At 32.0% G+C, this 15,707-nt stretch overlaps 1 protein-coding gene across 8 annotated transcripts in view; it reads left to right on the forward strand.

The window, feature by feature from the left end:
* Nbea (neurobeachin) overlaps positions 1-15,707 on the forward strand; it is a 651,894-nt gene that overhangs the window by 173,411 nt on the left and 462,776 nt on the right. For all 8 annotated transcript variants that reach the window (XM_058582531.1, XM_058582532.1, XM_058582533.1 and 5 more), the window contains one exon: positions 9,084-9,192. In XM_058582531.1, coding sequence (XP_058438514.1) covers positions 9,084-9,192 — 109 coding nt within the window. The remainder of the gene's footprint in view (positions 1-9,083; positions 9,193-15,707) is intronic.

The raw sequence follows: 15,707 nt of genomic DNA on the forward strand, positions 1-15,707 counted from the left end.
ATATAAAGTGAGAGAAAAGATAAAGCCTTAGGAAATAGGACACATAACTTGTGACTAAATAGTAGTTGGAGGAGAAATTTTATGGATAAAACTAGGTATCCTGAAAACTGGGTAGTATAGTGTACAACTGTAATCCCAACAGCCTGGGAGGCTGAGGCAGGAGGAATGTTAGTTCAAAGATAGCCTCAGCAACTTAGTGAGTCCCCACTAAGTAATGAATCCACTGTCTCTAAATGAAATATATGCAAAAAAGGGCTGGGGATGTGGCTTAGTGGTTAAGTACCCTGGTTTCAATCCCTAGTACCAAAAAACAAAAACAAAACAGTACCACAAAGCAAAAAACAACAAAAGGTGTTTGTGTGCGTGTGTGCGTGCGTGCCTGCGTGCGTGCGTGCGTGTGTGTGTGTGAAAAATCCATTTAAATGAATAGCTGAGCACAGAAAAATAAGGGAAATTCTCATATGCCAAGAAAATATAGAAAAACAACACTTAAGGAATAAGGTAATTATATTGTTATTTGTATTCTTGATGATTGCCATTCTAATTGGAATGAGATGAAATCTCAGTGTAATTTTGATTTGCACTTTCCTAATTGCTAAGGATGTTAAATATATTTGTTGGCCATTTGCATTTCTTTCTTTCTTCCTTTTTTTTTTGAGAAATATCTTTTAGTTTCTTTGCTCTTCTATGGATTGGTTATTTAGATTTTTGATGTTGAGTTTTTTGAGTTTTATATATTTTGGATATTAATCTTCTTTGGAAAGAGTAGCTGGCTAAGATTTTTTTTCCCCTCTAAGCTATTCATGCTCTTAATTGTTCCCTTTGCTGTTCATAATAATTTAAATTTGAAACCATGCCCTTATTGAGGATGTAAGAAAAAGGTACACTCATAGATTTTTTTAAATATATTTTTTAGTTGTTGATAGACCTTTATTTTACGTGGTGATGATAATCGAACCCAGTGCCTCACACCTACTAGTCAAGCACTCTACCACTGAGCCACAACCCCAGTCCCTACTCATAGATATTTGGTAAGACTGCAAATTAGACCAACCACTTTGGAATGCAGTATAGAGATGCCTCAAAAGACTAGGAATGAATTTACCATATGACCCAGCTATTCCACTCCTTAGTATTCATCCAAAAAACTAAAATCACCACACTACAGTGATATATGTGTACCAATATTTATAGGAGCACAATTCACAATAATTAAGTTATGGAACCAGCCTAGGTGTTTCTCAATAGACTAACAGATAAAGAAAATGTACATATATACACTGGAGTTTTATAGAGTCCTAAAAAGAATGAAATTATGTCATTTGCTGGCATATGGCTGGAACTGGAGAAAATCATGATAAATGAAAAAAGCCAGGCTTAGAGAGTCAAAAGTTGAAGGCTGGGGTTGTGGCTCTATGGTAGAGCACTTTTCTTGCATGTGTGAGGCCCTGGGTTTGATCCTCAGCATCACATAAAAAAAATAGATAAATAAAAATTAAGATATTTAAAAAAGGAGTCAAGAGTTGAGTGCTTTCTCTCATATGGAGAAAGTAGAGAGAAATAGGAAGTTAACAAAAAGGGTGGAGGCAGAATCTTATGAAAATAGAGAAACAATAGAGTAGATGAAGGGGACCAAGTGGGAAGGAGGAGAGATATGAAATAAGAGGAACTGGATAATGAAATTGACCAAATGATGCTATGTGTATGCATGAGTATCTCATAATGAATTCAATTATATATATATATATATAATATATATATATATATATATATATATATATATATATATTTCACCAATTAGAAAATAAATTAATAGGAAGACCACTCAAGTAGAGGAAGGGGATCAGGGAAACCAGGAGAGGAGTAAAGGGATTGTACTGGGGATTGAAAGGGGTTGTATGCATTCATGAGTATGCCAAAATGAATCCTACACTTATAAAATTACAATGCAGTAATAAAAAATATTGAAATTTTTAAAATAAGGTAATTTTAAATCAAATGATATATTTTTAAAAATCCTAATTAATTTGTGGAAATGGAAAAATAATAATTAGAATTAACAACTGTATTGACAGGTTAAAATGACAAGGTAATCTTGAGGAGTTGGTGAACTGGAAGATAGAACTGAAAAAATTACCTAAAATGCTACACCAAGAGAAAAAGATGACCGACTTGAAAGGAAGAGATGGAGAAAGAATGAGAGTTTTAAATGTGGCTAATAAAAATTGTTATAAAGGGGAAGAAAAATGGGAGAAAGGCAGTATTAAAGAAACTTACTGAAAATTTTTATAGAATTGATGAAAGACCTAGTTTCTTAGATTTTGAGAGTGAAATGAGCTTTGAGCAGAACAAAACAGTCCTCTCATATGGAGGACTAAAAGTAAAACTGCAGAGCACCAAAGAAGATGAGCAACACAAGAAAGCTAGTTCTATCTATACTGTAAAGACCTCTCTCATATTCTTGGATACACAGAATTAATGTTGTTAAAATGGCCGTATTACCAAAAGTGATCTACAGATTCAATGTAATTCCCATTAAAATACCAATGATAATCTTCCCCAAATTAGAAAAATTAATTCTGAAATTCCTATGGAAAAACAAAAGACCTAGAATAATTAAAGCAACCCTGAACAAATAAAAGAATACCAGAGGCATCACAATATTTGGTTTCAAATTGTACTACAGAGGCATAGTAACATGAGCATCATGATTCCTGGCTTAAAAACATACATGAAGACCAGTGGAACAGAATAGATGACAGAGAAACAAACCCATACACATTTGGTCATGTGATTCTTGACAGAGGTTACAAGCCTTTTAAACAAGTGGTAATGGAAAAACTGGGCATCCATATGTAGAAGATTGAGACTAATTCCTTCTCTCTCACCTAACACGGAAATCATTCAAGATGAATTCAAGACCTAAGAATAAAACCAGAAACTTGGCAACTATTAGAAGAAAAAATAAAGGAAACATTTCAACATGTAGATTCAGGCAAAGACTCACTGAATAGGAACATATAGCTTAGGGAATAAGAAAATTAATAAATGGGATAAGATCAAATTAAAAAGCTTCTGCACAGAAAGGAAACAACACTGAAGTGACAGCTAATAGATTAAAGTCTTTGCCAGATACTCTTCCAAGTCAGGATTAATGTCCAGAATATATAAAAAACTCAAAAAACCTCAAAATTAGAAAATCTAATGACCTGATCAATAAATGGGCAACTGAACTGAATGGGTATATTTCAAAAGAAGAAATACAAATGTTCAACAGAAAATATGAAAAAATATTCAGCAGTTTTAGCCATAAGGGAAATGCAAATCAAAACATAGATTTCATCTACTCTAATTAGAATTGCACTCCAAAAGAATACAAATAACATTAAATGCTGGTGAAGATGTGGGTAAAAGGCACTCTTGTACTTTTGATGGCTATGTAAATTAACACAAAAATCGGTATTGAGGTTCTTCCAAAAGCTAAAGTTAGAACTACTATATGACCAGTTAAACCACTCCATGGAATTTATTCAAAAAAATTAAAGCCAGCATAATTCAAACTTATGTGTGTTCCCATGCTTATCACAGCACAATTAATAACCAACTTAAGTGATCAGCCTAGATGTCTATCAATAAGTGAATGGATGAAGAAAAAGTGGTATATATACACAACTGAGTTTTTCTCAGGTATAAGGAAGAAGAAAATTATATTATTTGCAGGAAAATGGATGGAAACTGGAGAATAATTTTGAGAGAACTGTGACAGGCTCAAGAGAGAAAAGTGCCATATGTTTTCCCTCATAAATGCAAGCTAGAGGGGTGAAAACTGGACACTGTGAAAGTAGAAGGATTACTAGATTTCTTCCTTAGAATTCCTAAATTAGAGTGATGGGTTTTTTTGATGTTCCTATTTTCTCTTTCTTCTTACCTTGAGTGGGAGGAATTGGGTGCCTTGAAAGAAATGAAAAATGAAGAATGGAGTCTGACATTGTGTGATAGAAGTGAAGGCTGCAGGTCTTTCCATATCAATTTGGGGGATCAACAATTTCCCTTTGGAAATTAGATAAATTCATTAAGTAAACTGAATTGAGTGGTAGTGGAAGATTCTTTGAAGGAGGGCTTATCCAAATAGAGCAGTGCTCCTATTCCAGTAAGTCTGCCCATAGCCTCAGCTATCCTTTCAGTCTCTTGAAGCCTTTATGCTTCAGAAAAAAGGAATAGAATAGGAAATGGATCTCAGAGGACAAAACAAGTCTCACTCAGTTTATGTGGGTTGTAAGAGGACAAATAAGTAAATGTGAACAAAATACACAAACATAAGCAAGATAGGAAAAAAAAATGCCAAGGAAACCACATCAATGTGATGGTACAGGAGAGAGAGAAGAAATGAGTAAAAGAAGAGGTGGAGTTTACACCAGAAGGAAACATATGGAGGAAAAAGAATTTTCTATAATGTTTTGAGGTATAGAATAATTAACAAGAACATAAATTCAATAAGTTCTCAAAGACAACATAAAGAACACAAAGAGATGAAAAAGGAACTTAAAAGACTAAGGATATGATGACCCTAATTATATAATCATTTTAGAAAATGTAATAAATACTAAATGCAATATAGAGACAAAGTAAGTTGAAGGTAGATGGTGTGTCTAGATGAGAGAATAAAATGAAATAAAAAGCAGTTCCACAAAATAAAGAATGAATATTTATGTAGAAAAAGTATACTGTATTTTAGAAAAATGTTGACACAGAAGACGAACACTAAGATATATATTTAAATCAAATTGTAGTGATAAAGAAGAACATCTAAAAAGCCAATCTAAGCAAAAAAAGGAAATCACCTTCAAATGGTTAAACATTTAGCTATCCTCAGATTTGTGCTAGTTGAATTCAGTGCCAAAAGAAATAAAGCAGTATCCTCAAGTTCTGATGTAGGAGTAACAAAGTATTATTCTCTGCCAAGTACAAACATGAGGGCAAAAATTCAGAGAGGACAGATGTCTTAATCTTCTCTTAAATGACATGTAGCCAACTGAGAAAAAAGTGAATAGAAAGAAACCAGAAATGGTGAAGAGGTCAAGAAATTGAGTTCATTGAAAATATAAATATAAAATATAAATACCTAACAATTCATACATCACAACAGTGCTAAAATCAGCTTATGTGCTTCAAACTTTGGTTATAGTCAGATCGCAATATAGGTCACAAAAAGGTAGTGCCAAGTGTGAGAATGCTAATTGTCCATCTTTAATGTAAAGGGGTTGATATGATCTAAAACTGAAATGTTAATTCTGGGAATCACTATTGTTTTATTTAAAATTGATTTTTAAACCTCATAGAGATTAAAAAATATATCTCCTGTGCTAAAGAAAAATCACTTGGAATTTTTTTTAAGTTTCATTTCCATTTATTTCTATTAAATATGAGTGAAATTATATTTGATCCTTTTTTGTTAAAATAAAATTTAGGGGGCTGAGTTTAGTATATGTAATATGTGTGAGGCCCTGAGTTTCATCCCCAGCACCACAAAAAAATAAGAATAAAGTAAAATTTAGTATGAGTTTTTTCTGTCCTTAGTCATTTTCTCTCCCATCCCTTTTTTCTTTCTCTTACTCTCTTCTCCATGAGGAGATTTCTAGAATTTTATTATTTATTATGTTACTTTTGGGTAGCAAAATTATAAAATTTCGACATTTTATTTCTCTGCACAGCATGTTTAGTACTTAAACAATTAAAAATTATTGGGTCCAATGAGTTAAAATAAAACCCATTTAAAATGCTACAGGAGAAAGAATAAGGAATATTAATTGTTCACTAGGTGAACATGGTCTTTCCAACATTGACTCCAATTGAAGAAAGAAGTGATGAAACTTGATAGATTTTATTGAAGAAAATTAAAGCCATCTCTATGCTACTTTTGAATTCAAAAGTGGAAAATATTTATTATTTATTTAATGAAGGGATAATTTTCTTAATGTTATTAGAGTTCTTATAATCAACTGGAAAAAGATGACTACGCAGAAGAAAAAATGGCCATAGGACAGTATCAAGCAGTTCTTAGAAGTGGTATAAATGTTTTAAATAATTATGAAAATGTTTTAGTGTTTCTTATACTGAAAATAACGTCTACTTTTTACATATCTAACTGACCCTTTTATGATTATAATATGTGGTATTTTGAAGCTACTTGTAAAATACATTTATACCTTCATTGTAGAAGTGTGAATGCATGTTTTTGGAGCTGAGTTTAGCCAAGTCTCATTAAAAAATTAAAATATGAAAGCTTTTAAATCAATCATTTAAGTTATAAGAACTTATTCTGAGGAAAAAAACATGGGTATGCCCAACGATTATCTAAAGGAAAAGTTAGTTTATGGTAGGAAAAAAAGGTCAGAACTAACAAATGTCCGAAGTAGTAAATGGAATAAATTAATCATGCTACATTTTTATTATTCATTTAAATATTGAATGACAAGGAATACATAGTGTGTGTTGATTTAAAGGAAAGTCTACAAATTACCTTATATAAAATAATTTCCTTCAGAGTAACATTTTTACTTATGTTTTTCATAATTTATGTTCTTAGTAATTAATTCCAAAGAAATAACAAATATTTATAATGACTTTTTCTGGGTTATGAAATTAAGAGTTTCCTTTGTTTTTTTCCTATTTCTATATTATCTTTCACTTAATTATAAGAAGTATTTCTTGACCATTCAAAAAAGAAAGAAACAGGAATAGGTTTTAGCAAAATGTTTAGTATGCTAGTAGTTTGTAATTTACATGAGTAAAATGTTATTCTTTTTTAATAAATATATTATATTCTGATACATGTGGTTAGAAATCTTGTAAAATTCAAAAGCTAAAACAAATACGCGTTGAAGTCTGTTTAGGTCTTAGAGATAAACAGGTTTATGATATTAGTTTCTCCAGTAAATTCCAACTGAAGTCTTTCCCAAACTGAATCAATAAATCTGGGTCTTTCATTAGGGGCCCTGTGTGAAACAAAATCATGTCATGTGTAGGGTCAGCACAAACATTTCCTGCCTGAGATGGTGGATGGCATTTTTGGCTCTCTTGACTGCTATGCAGCAAAATTTATTTGTAAGTTGTTGTTGTTGTTTTGTTTTGCTTTGCTTTTTAAAACATAAACTACAAGAAGAAGCTGACCCATTTGTTCCCTGGTATTTGCACAGCATTCTTTAAAGTTTTACCCAGATCTAGAATTAAGCGTTTACATTGGAGGGGATAGTCAAGAGGGCATAAATTTCTTTTGATAGCTGAAATTGTATTGGCACAATAAAGAGATTACTCTAAATTTCAGATAACCTAATTAGACATAGCTTTTACCAACTCTGAAGCAGAGAGACATATCAAGGGCAGTGCTTTGGCATTTGTTCTTTACTGGTTGGAAACAGATGAAAGCTTCAGGGTTTATTTTCTTGGATATGGCTTAAATTGGAAAACTTAAGCTATCCCCACTATAATCACATAATATCCATAAGTCCTGTTTGTTTAATATTCATTTGACCTTTTCCAATCATATTTTGTGAATACAACAACATGGGACAAATGTCCTAGCTTCCTCTTGGGTTCAGGTAACTTTGCTGTTTCCCTGGACTAAGGAAGACTGGATGAGGGGACCAGCTCTTCTGTGTCTTTGTTGTGGAGGGTGGATCTTGGAGACTGGTGTTAAAGGAGAGGATTTCCAGGTGAATGATATCCAGATAGATGGTTCATCATTTAATTTCTGTATTGATTAAAGTAATAATAGTTGCTGTTACAGAGAGTGAAGTTTTATTCTCTTATCACACTAGTAGTTTTCTTTTCTGTTTGCTTAATATCCAAAGGGATTTCCCCAAAATATGATTATTTTATAAGCAAATTCTTCCATTTGGTGGTGCACTTATCTTCATCATATGGCTCCTGTGTTGCTGGCCTGTGGAAAGAGCATAGAATATGTATATTAGTGTGTTCTGCAGACCATTCTTGAAATGCTCTACAACTTCTGACATTGGCTACAACTTAGTTAAATAATCACATCCACCTGTAAGAGAGACTGAAATTATAGTATAGCTGTTGACTCAGGAAGAATGGAAAAAGAATTTGATAGTTACATAGTCTCTGTGTGTCATAGTTGTAAATCCAGCAATAGAAAATCAAAGACAGACCATGAAATACTGAGGTTTGGAAGCCAAGAAGACTCAGATCTTGAATTCTAAGAAAATGAAATGAATAAATATGTAGTAATTCCCTGTGCTGGAGCTGAGTGTTCCAGGAAGCCTTTACTGGATAGATCCTTCTACTGTACTTTTGTGTGAAGAAAGGGAACAGTTAAATCAGCCAATGGAAAATAGGAAGGAATTTTTTGGGTTTTTTTTGTGGTGCTGGAGATTGAACCCAGGGGTACTCTAGTACTGAGTTACATCCCCAGCCTTTTTATTTTATTATTATTTTGAGACAGGGTCTTGCTAAGTTGTCCAGGCTGGCCTTGAACTTGCAATCCTCCTGCCTCAGCCTCCTGAGTTTCTATTATTACAGGCATGTATTACCATACCAGGCTAGAAAGTTTTTTTTTTTAATCCAATGGCAGAGAACAAATATAAGCAATGATGAAATATAGAATTATTTGGCTTTATGATTCCACCATCAAGATAGAGTACTCACTTTTAACCATAATTTTGGATTATTTGATATTAAAGTTTATTATAGACTGTTTTATAGAATTTGGATTATGTGGCCTGTGTTAGGATTAATAATTTTAAACTAATAGAAATAAATACTATACTAAAAAATTATTAGAGGTTTGAATAGAATTACTGTCAACATTTATATAATGTTAAGTAGCTTATACATTTTACATATTTGTTTAATTGAATATTTAATTTTATGCATTTATATAGTAGCCTTGGGACCTTAGAATATTGCTGTTATGAACTGTTGTTTGTTTTGTAGATAGAAATTCATAAGAATAATTACTTGTATGATTCCGTATTTGCTTATAAATTGTGCTTCTGATCCAAAAGTCATGTGATCAGAGAATCAAATGTGATTCATGGTACTTTTTCCTTCCTTCTTTCCAGGAGAAAAGTTGAAATTATGCACACCCATAGTCTTTTCACTCTTCTTGGAGAAAGACTGATGTTGCATACAAACACTGTGACTGTCACCACATACAACACACTTTATGAGGTAAAATTAAAAAAAATATGATGAAAAGTGTATACAGTGGAAACTTCCTAAACCTATGTGTTTGAGATAAGTACTTGTCAGCTTGTCAAAAAAGACAGACAAAGCAATAATCATTACAAATGAAAATGAACACATACCTTATTTTTTATTGTATTTTAAAAACTAAATATGTGCAGTTACTTGCCAGTGTTCTTGTGTTGGTTCAAGGGTGTTTCTATGAATGTGGGTTGTCTGACTGCCTTTATAGAGTCTTTCTCATGTAAATTACACTCGTTTTTTATTAAATATATTAGAACTACTTTCACATTCTTTCCTTTCTCTACTCCACTTGTCCTTTCTAATATATAGCAATCACCTGCTTATGATAGAGGAGATATGAGGTAAAATGAAAGTAAGAACTATTTATAAAAATGATGTACAGATGCATCCTTAGATCTCATCATTTCAATTTAGAAATTCTTTTCTCATAACTTCTAACAGGTACATGTTTGGGTTTGCTATTTTCTATGAAATGTGTATATTGCCTCACAAAGTAGCTATTTTAATTTTAAATGCCAATAAAGTATTAGAACTCCTCCCTTATGTTAACCTTACTGCTTTCCTGTAACCATCTTTAGCCATGCCAGTACTCTAAGTATAAGAATTGGCAAACTACCAACACCTATTTTTGTGTGGCTATGAGATGATGATGGTTTTTAGATTTTTAAGTGGTTGAAAGTAATCAAAAGAAAAAGAATGTATGGCATGTAAAATTTATGCAAGTAAAAATTTCAGTGTTTATAAATTGTTTTATTGGAACACAGCCACAATTATTTGTTCAGGTATAGCCTACAGCTGCTTTTACACTACAACCACAGAGTAGTACTTGGAACAAAGAATGTTTGTCACACTGTCATCGCTTTGCATTGCAGCTTGGCACACTGGGAATCAGAGCTGTACAATAACTTAGTATTGTTTCATGTACCACATGTGTTGCCAAACCTGCCTTCTTTTAAAATATCAGTACATAACTATCAGGTCAAAACAGAAACAGTTGATTTTGAATCTCACACTTTTAAAATATAGTGGACTGTAGATTCTTTTGTGACAGATTTAGAAGGCAAGGCATTGTGTCTGTTATACAAAGGCATTATATCATGCTAAAAAAATACCTTCATTGATATTTCTAGACTAGGAGTGCATAATAATATTCCTAACTTAGAAAAACATCGTTTAGAAAATATAAAACTGAATATTTCATTATTGAAGATTTACTAAAAAAATAATGTTCACCATACAGGAAGGCAAATGCTAAATGAAATCTCTTTAATTCAGTAGTTCTGAATGGTATTGTCATAAAATTTTAAATTAATATTGGACAAATTTGGGGCTGGGGCTGTAGCTCAGTGGTAGAGCACTCCTCTGACATGTATAAGGCCCTGGGTTCAATCCTCAGCACCACATAAAAATAAATAAATAAAACAAAGCTATTATGTCTATCTACAATTTAAAAAATATTGGACAAATTTAAACTTTTCTAGTGCTACATTTTTTCATCTAAGCCATGGGCTAGTCCAGCTCAATTCCAGTTTTTTTTTTCACAGCCCTCAAACAGTGTAATTTTCAAATTACACTGTCCATAAATAATTTAGGATTGGGACCTCACTAGTTCATTTTATATAGTCTGTGGATGACTTTATGTGGATGACTTTACGAAGACATGAATAGTTGTAACAGAAACCACATTGTTCACACATCATTGAATACTTATTTGACCTTATCTATAAAAAGTTTGCTGATCCTTGCAGTACTGCAACACAGAAAAGTGTAACTCCCCCTATTGTTTTTATTAAATACTATTTTAATCTGATATGGGAATCGATATGCATTCACTTCTAAAATTTGGGAAGGATAGAAAAGTGTCATGAAAAAATTGACCCATAGTAGTAGCTCCATTAATACTTAAAAGTATAAAAAATTTTTCTTAACTCTTTCTCCTACACACACACACACACACACACACACACACACACACAGAAACTACTCTTAACAAGGTATCATCTTATGCATAGCTTTGTACCCTTTTCTTCTTTAACAATATATTGAAAATCTTTTTGTTACAAAATACTCATCTATAGTGTGGTAGGGCAAAGTTTCTCCCTTAAAGAAATAATTAAAACATTTAGATTTTGTGGGCTATATGATATTGCTTTAAGTACTCAGGTCTGCATTTGTAGCTTAGAAGCAATTATAGACAATATGAACCACATGGGTCAAACTATTATAAAAACAGGAAGTAGATTGACCCAGAGGCGTTGGTTTTTTGACCCCATCTGTAGCATTAATTTTCACTATTTCATCTTTTGTCCCTTTTATTCTCTAATCAGTAAGAGTAGGAACAGCCCATTAGATTAAAAAGAAACCTTTTAGCTCTTGACTTTTTGTTTCTAAGCTTAATGTGCCTACTTTGGATCAGTCATTCCTTAAATCACATGAGTTTTAGGTTTTACCTTCTAGAGTAATTCCTTTTTTAATTAAATACAGAACCAAGTATGCACTAATAGAATGGCCTACACTTGTAGAGTATGGTGAGGTGATCTTCTTTCTTGACTTTGATATTGTATTTTTCTTCTTATAGTAACTATCTTTTTTTGGCACTTCTTAGGATAGTTATCTTAGTGAGTGCCCTATATTCATTATCTCAGATCTTCTAACAGTCCTATTGTACTGGTATTTTTATTGTCTCTTAAAACAGATAAACAGAGTTACAGGTTCAAGAGTTTGCTTTATCGTATTACTAATAAATGTTTTAAATTAGGTAGGTTGCGTAATATATGTATATAAGGGGGAAATGTCAAAATCTACCTTCAACTGACAATATTAGAGTCCTCTTCTGAATCAAAACCTTGTTATAATAATCAGGGTTTTTTTTTTTTTTTAAATAAACATTAAAAAAGGCCTGGGGATGTAGCTCAGTGTCAAAGTACCCTCTGATTCAATCCCCAGTATACACACACACACACACACACACACAAGCTTAGGTCCTCATGATAATATTCTCAAGGAGAATATTAGCATAGGTGAGGGTAATGGGCCATGCATTTGAATGTGGTGTATATCCCCAACACAAGCCTGCAAGAGATAGAGGACACATGTTTAACTTTTTAATCATTGTTTAAGTTGTGGGAATTTGTTACCATCTACTTGTTTTGAGTTATCATCAATATGGATAGAAAATCAGTCAATGAATCCTTACATTAAAATAAAAGTATTACATAATATGTTGAATTTGTAAATTCATTTATATTCCTAACCATAAAGTAAAAACATGTCACATGTATGTATATCTGTTAGTCTTCCTGAACAGTGGTTCAATAAGCACAGTGGCACTTTACCCACCACTTATACAAATAATTGCTCTTGGTATCCAGATTTTGGTCTTTAATGATAGTCTATGCTAAACAAAGGCAAGTTGTTGCTGATTCTGTGCCTTCGGGTGAGGAGAAGTTAGGATCAATGTGAATGCTTTGATGTTGGGCATTGAATGTTGGAAGTTTCAGGGATGCTGAAATGATGAGAAATGTACTCATAAGGCTTTTGACCAATTTAATAGTTATATATGTTATTATCACTTTGGCAATTATATTTGACATTTATTAATAATAATAACAATATAATTTTTGGAAGACTCAGTTCATAATGAACTCATTTTTTTTAAAAAAGTTACTAAAGTATACAAAAAAATCAAAGAAGAGATAAATGAACTTGGCGTCGTATTGCATGTTTGTATTTCCAGTGACTCAGGAGGCTAAGGTAGCAGAATAATGAGTTCAAAGCCAGCCTCAATAATTTAGCCAGGCTGCAAGTAACTTAGTAAGTCCTTGTCTCAAATAAATTATAAAAAGTGCTGGGGATATGACTCAGTGGTTAAGCAACCCTAGGATTGCCCTGGTACAAAAAAAAAAAAAAGAAAGATGATAAATGATTGGTTAGCACTCATCTCATGCGGTAGTAAAAAAGAGTCTTCAACTTAAGCTTCAATGCTATTAACAAACCAAATTGTATTATGAAAATGATAGGAAAATTGATTACTATTTCTGGATCCAAAAGATTGTATTATTTTTACTAATGGCACTTGTTTACAACAAATTAGATTTTTTATAATTGTCAAATTTTTCGATTAACATAGCAAGTGTAACTTAACTTCACAAACAGAACAGCCTACACTTGGAGCTTGAATTTAACTCATCAATCTGTTCTTGCATTCTCAGCAAGAATCAGTTGCTCAATAATTTGGTGGTTAAAATATTTTTTTTCCCTCTTCATTGCCCCCCACTTTTTTTGATTTGTTTTTGGGAAATTACCTGAACTCCAGCGATGTTTTAAATTAAATAGCACTACACCTTTATAAAGGTCTAAATTTTTGCATAGAAATAATAAAGTACTGTGTCATACCTATGCTACTGCTGATGAATAGTAGAAAATAATCAGTTATATGTTTAGCAAAATCTTTTGAAGTCCTGTTTCTGTGTCTTGGTGATCTTTAAAACTTTTAAGATTGATAAGATGCATAAAATAAATAATAAATATTAAAGCATCAAGCCAGACTTTTTAGCAGAATATGTCAGACAACATTATATCAATTATGAACATGTGAAAATACATCTTAATGATCCTGAAAGCCAGATGTTTCTAAGAAGACACTCTGTTTTCTAGTTTTCTAAGATGTATTATGTCTGATGAGGACTGGAAGTATGGATAGGTCAGAAAAGAAACTGTCCTAACTGCTGCTTAAGCCACAGTCTGTCTGTAACATGTGAATTACAAAGTAATTTCATTTATAAAATAATATTTAAATATGTAATGCTGGGGTCAAGTCTTTGTCTATAAATACCATAATTGGAAATTTACCATGCTTAAAATTCACTTTTGATTTCCCTGTTTTGTATGATTGCACTAGTCACATGAGACTGTTCTAAATGCTCAGAATGTGGCTACTGTGAATTGAGAAATGCTGTAAAGTGTTAAATGCAAATTGGATTTCATGTCCATATCTGGTTCTGAACCCTCCATATCATCTTGTTTTAATTAGGTGCAGAGGTTACTTCCTGTATGTATCTCTTAACCTAATCCAGACAAACGTCTTTTGCTTCCATTAAAATGCTTATATCTACATTCATTTTTATTTATTTATATTGTTATTACCCCTCCTCTTTTTAAACTCATATAGGTTCTTACTGACAAGTTTACCATGTCTTATTGCTTAAAAGGGGGCATGTATTTATGCCTGTCTCTAGAACATTAATTAAATAAATTGGTGTTAGAAATATAATTCCACTTAGCATCTATATTTTTCATCTCAAAACATTTAACAGAGTGTGGACATGTACCTGGCTCTAAATAATACATGCTGAATTGAGTTTCTAAATATATTTTCATAATGAAAAAATCATTTTAGATTTGAATATGTTGTAGTTTTCAAAGCATTTTCAAATGTAGAGCCTTATTTAATCTTTGTAGAAGGTTTATTAGATGGACAAGGCAATTATTACCCTCATTGTTAGATGATAAAATAGTGACTGAAAAAATACAACAGCATAAAAACTGTTGATGGCTTTTAGGTAAATTTTATTTCTTGTTCAATATGATTTAATTGCTTTTGGTGGAGAAAGTTTTGACTGTTCTCTTCCATTTAGGAATCTGACCTGCTTTTCTTCCCTCATGTCTGGAGTTATTGTGAATTTTTAATTTGTAAACAGAATTTTCTGGGATATTTTCCATCGGGCTATAGGGTCACACCAGGGCCTTTTGGGAAAATTGATGTGAAAACTCCTTCTAGGTATACACCAACTGTTAATTTATTGTTATTTGGCATATGGTTTTTAATGAAATTTTATCCCACACGTCAGCTCCATTTTATTAGTAGTGCATGTTTGGAGTGCTCCAATTAAGAAAAATTGTGACACAATTTAGTTTTAACAATGAAGTGTTTAGTTTTCCAGAAAAGTATGGAAGTGAGGGGAATAGAAAGTAATAGTAGGCCAGTTTTGTTTTCAAGTCAGTGACTTTTTGGTGTACATTTCTAAAATATATCCATTAAATTTTCTGTTTTAGTCTGAGCAGAAAGGCAAGAAAAGTGCCACTTCTGGATGTTATGGTCCTTTTCTAATCAGAATGATCAAGGGTTCATCCCTGTGTCTTAATTTACTTTTTCTGTTCCCGACTTTTAGAGTACAGCCATGTACATTTGTTCTTTAAACTAAAATGTATAGTATTTCCCCAAGTTTTATTTGACCTTTGTTGAACTGTTTTAAAAGCATTATTTAAAACTTGTCATGCTAGAACTAAATAGGAAATCAAATCACTGATGTAAGTTGGTGTCTTCATTAAATACAGTCTCATTTGGCTTATTTATATTTAAGAGTAGAGATAAACATGGGTTAATGCCTATACTTTTATATATTATATATTTATATAACAGATATTTATATGTTATTTCCATATAATTATATGTATATTTTATTATTTATATACAT

The sequence above is a fragment of the Marmota monax genome, unplaced genomic scaffold (genome assembly GCF_021218885.2).
Source record: "Marmota monax isolate L192 unplaced genomic scaffold, Marmota_monax_Labrador192_F-V1.1 WCK01_AAM20220418_F8-fsc00011, whole genome shotgun sequence".
NCBI lineage: Eukaryota > Metazoa > Chordata > Mammalia > Rodentia > Sciuridae > Marmota > Marmota monax.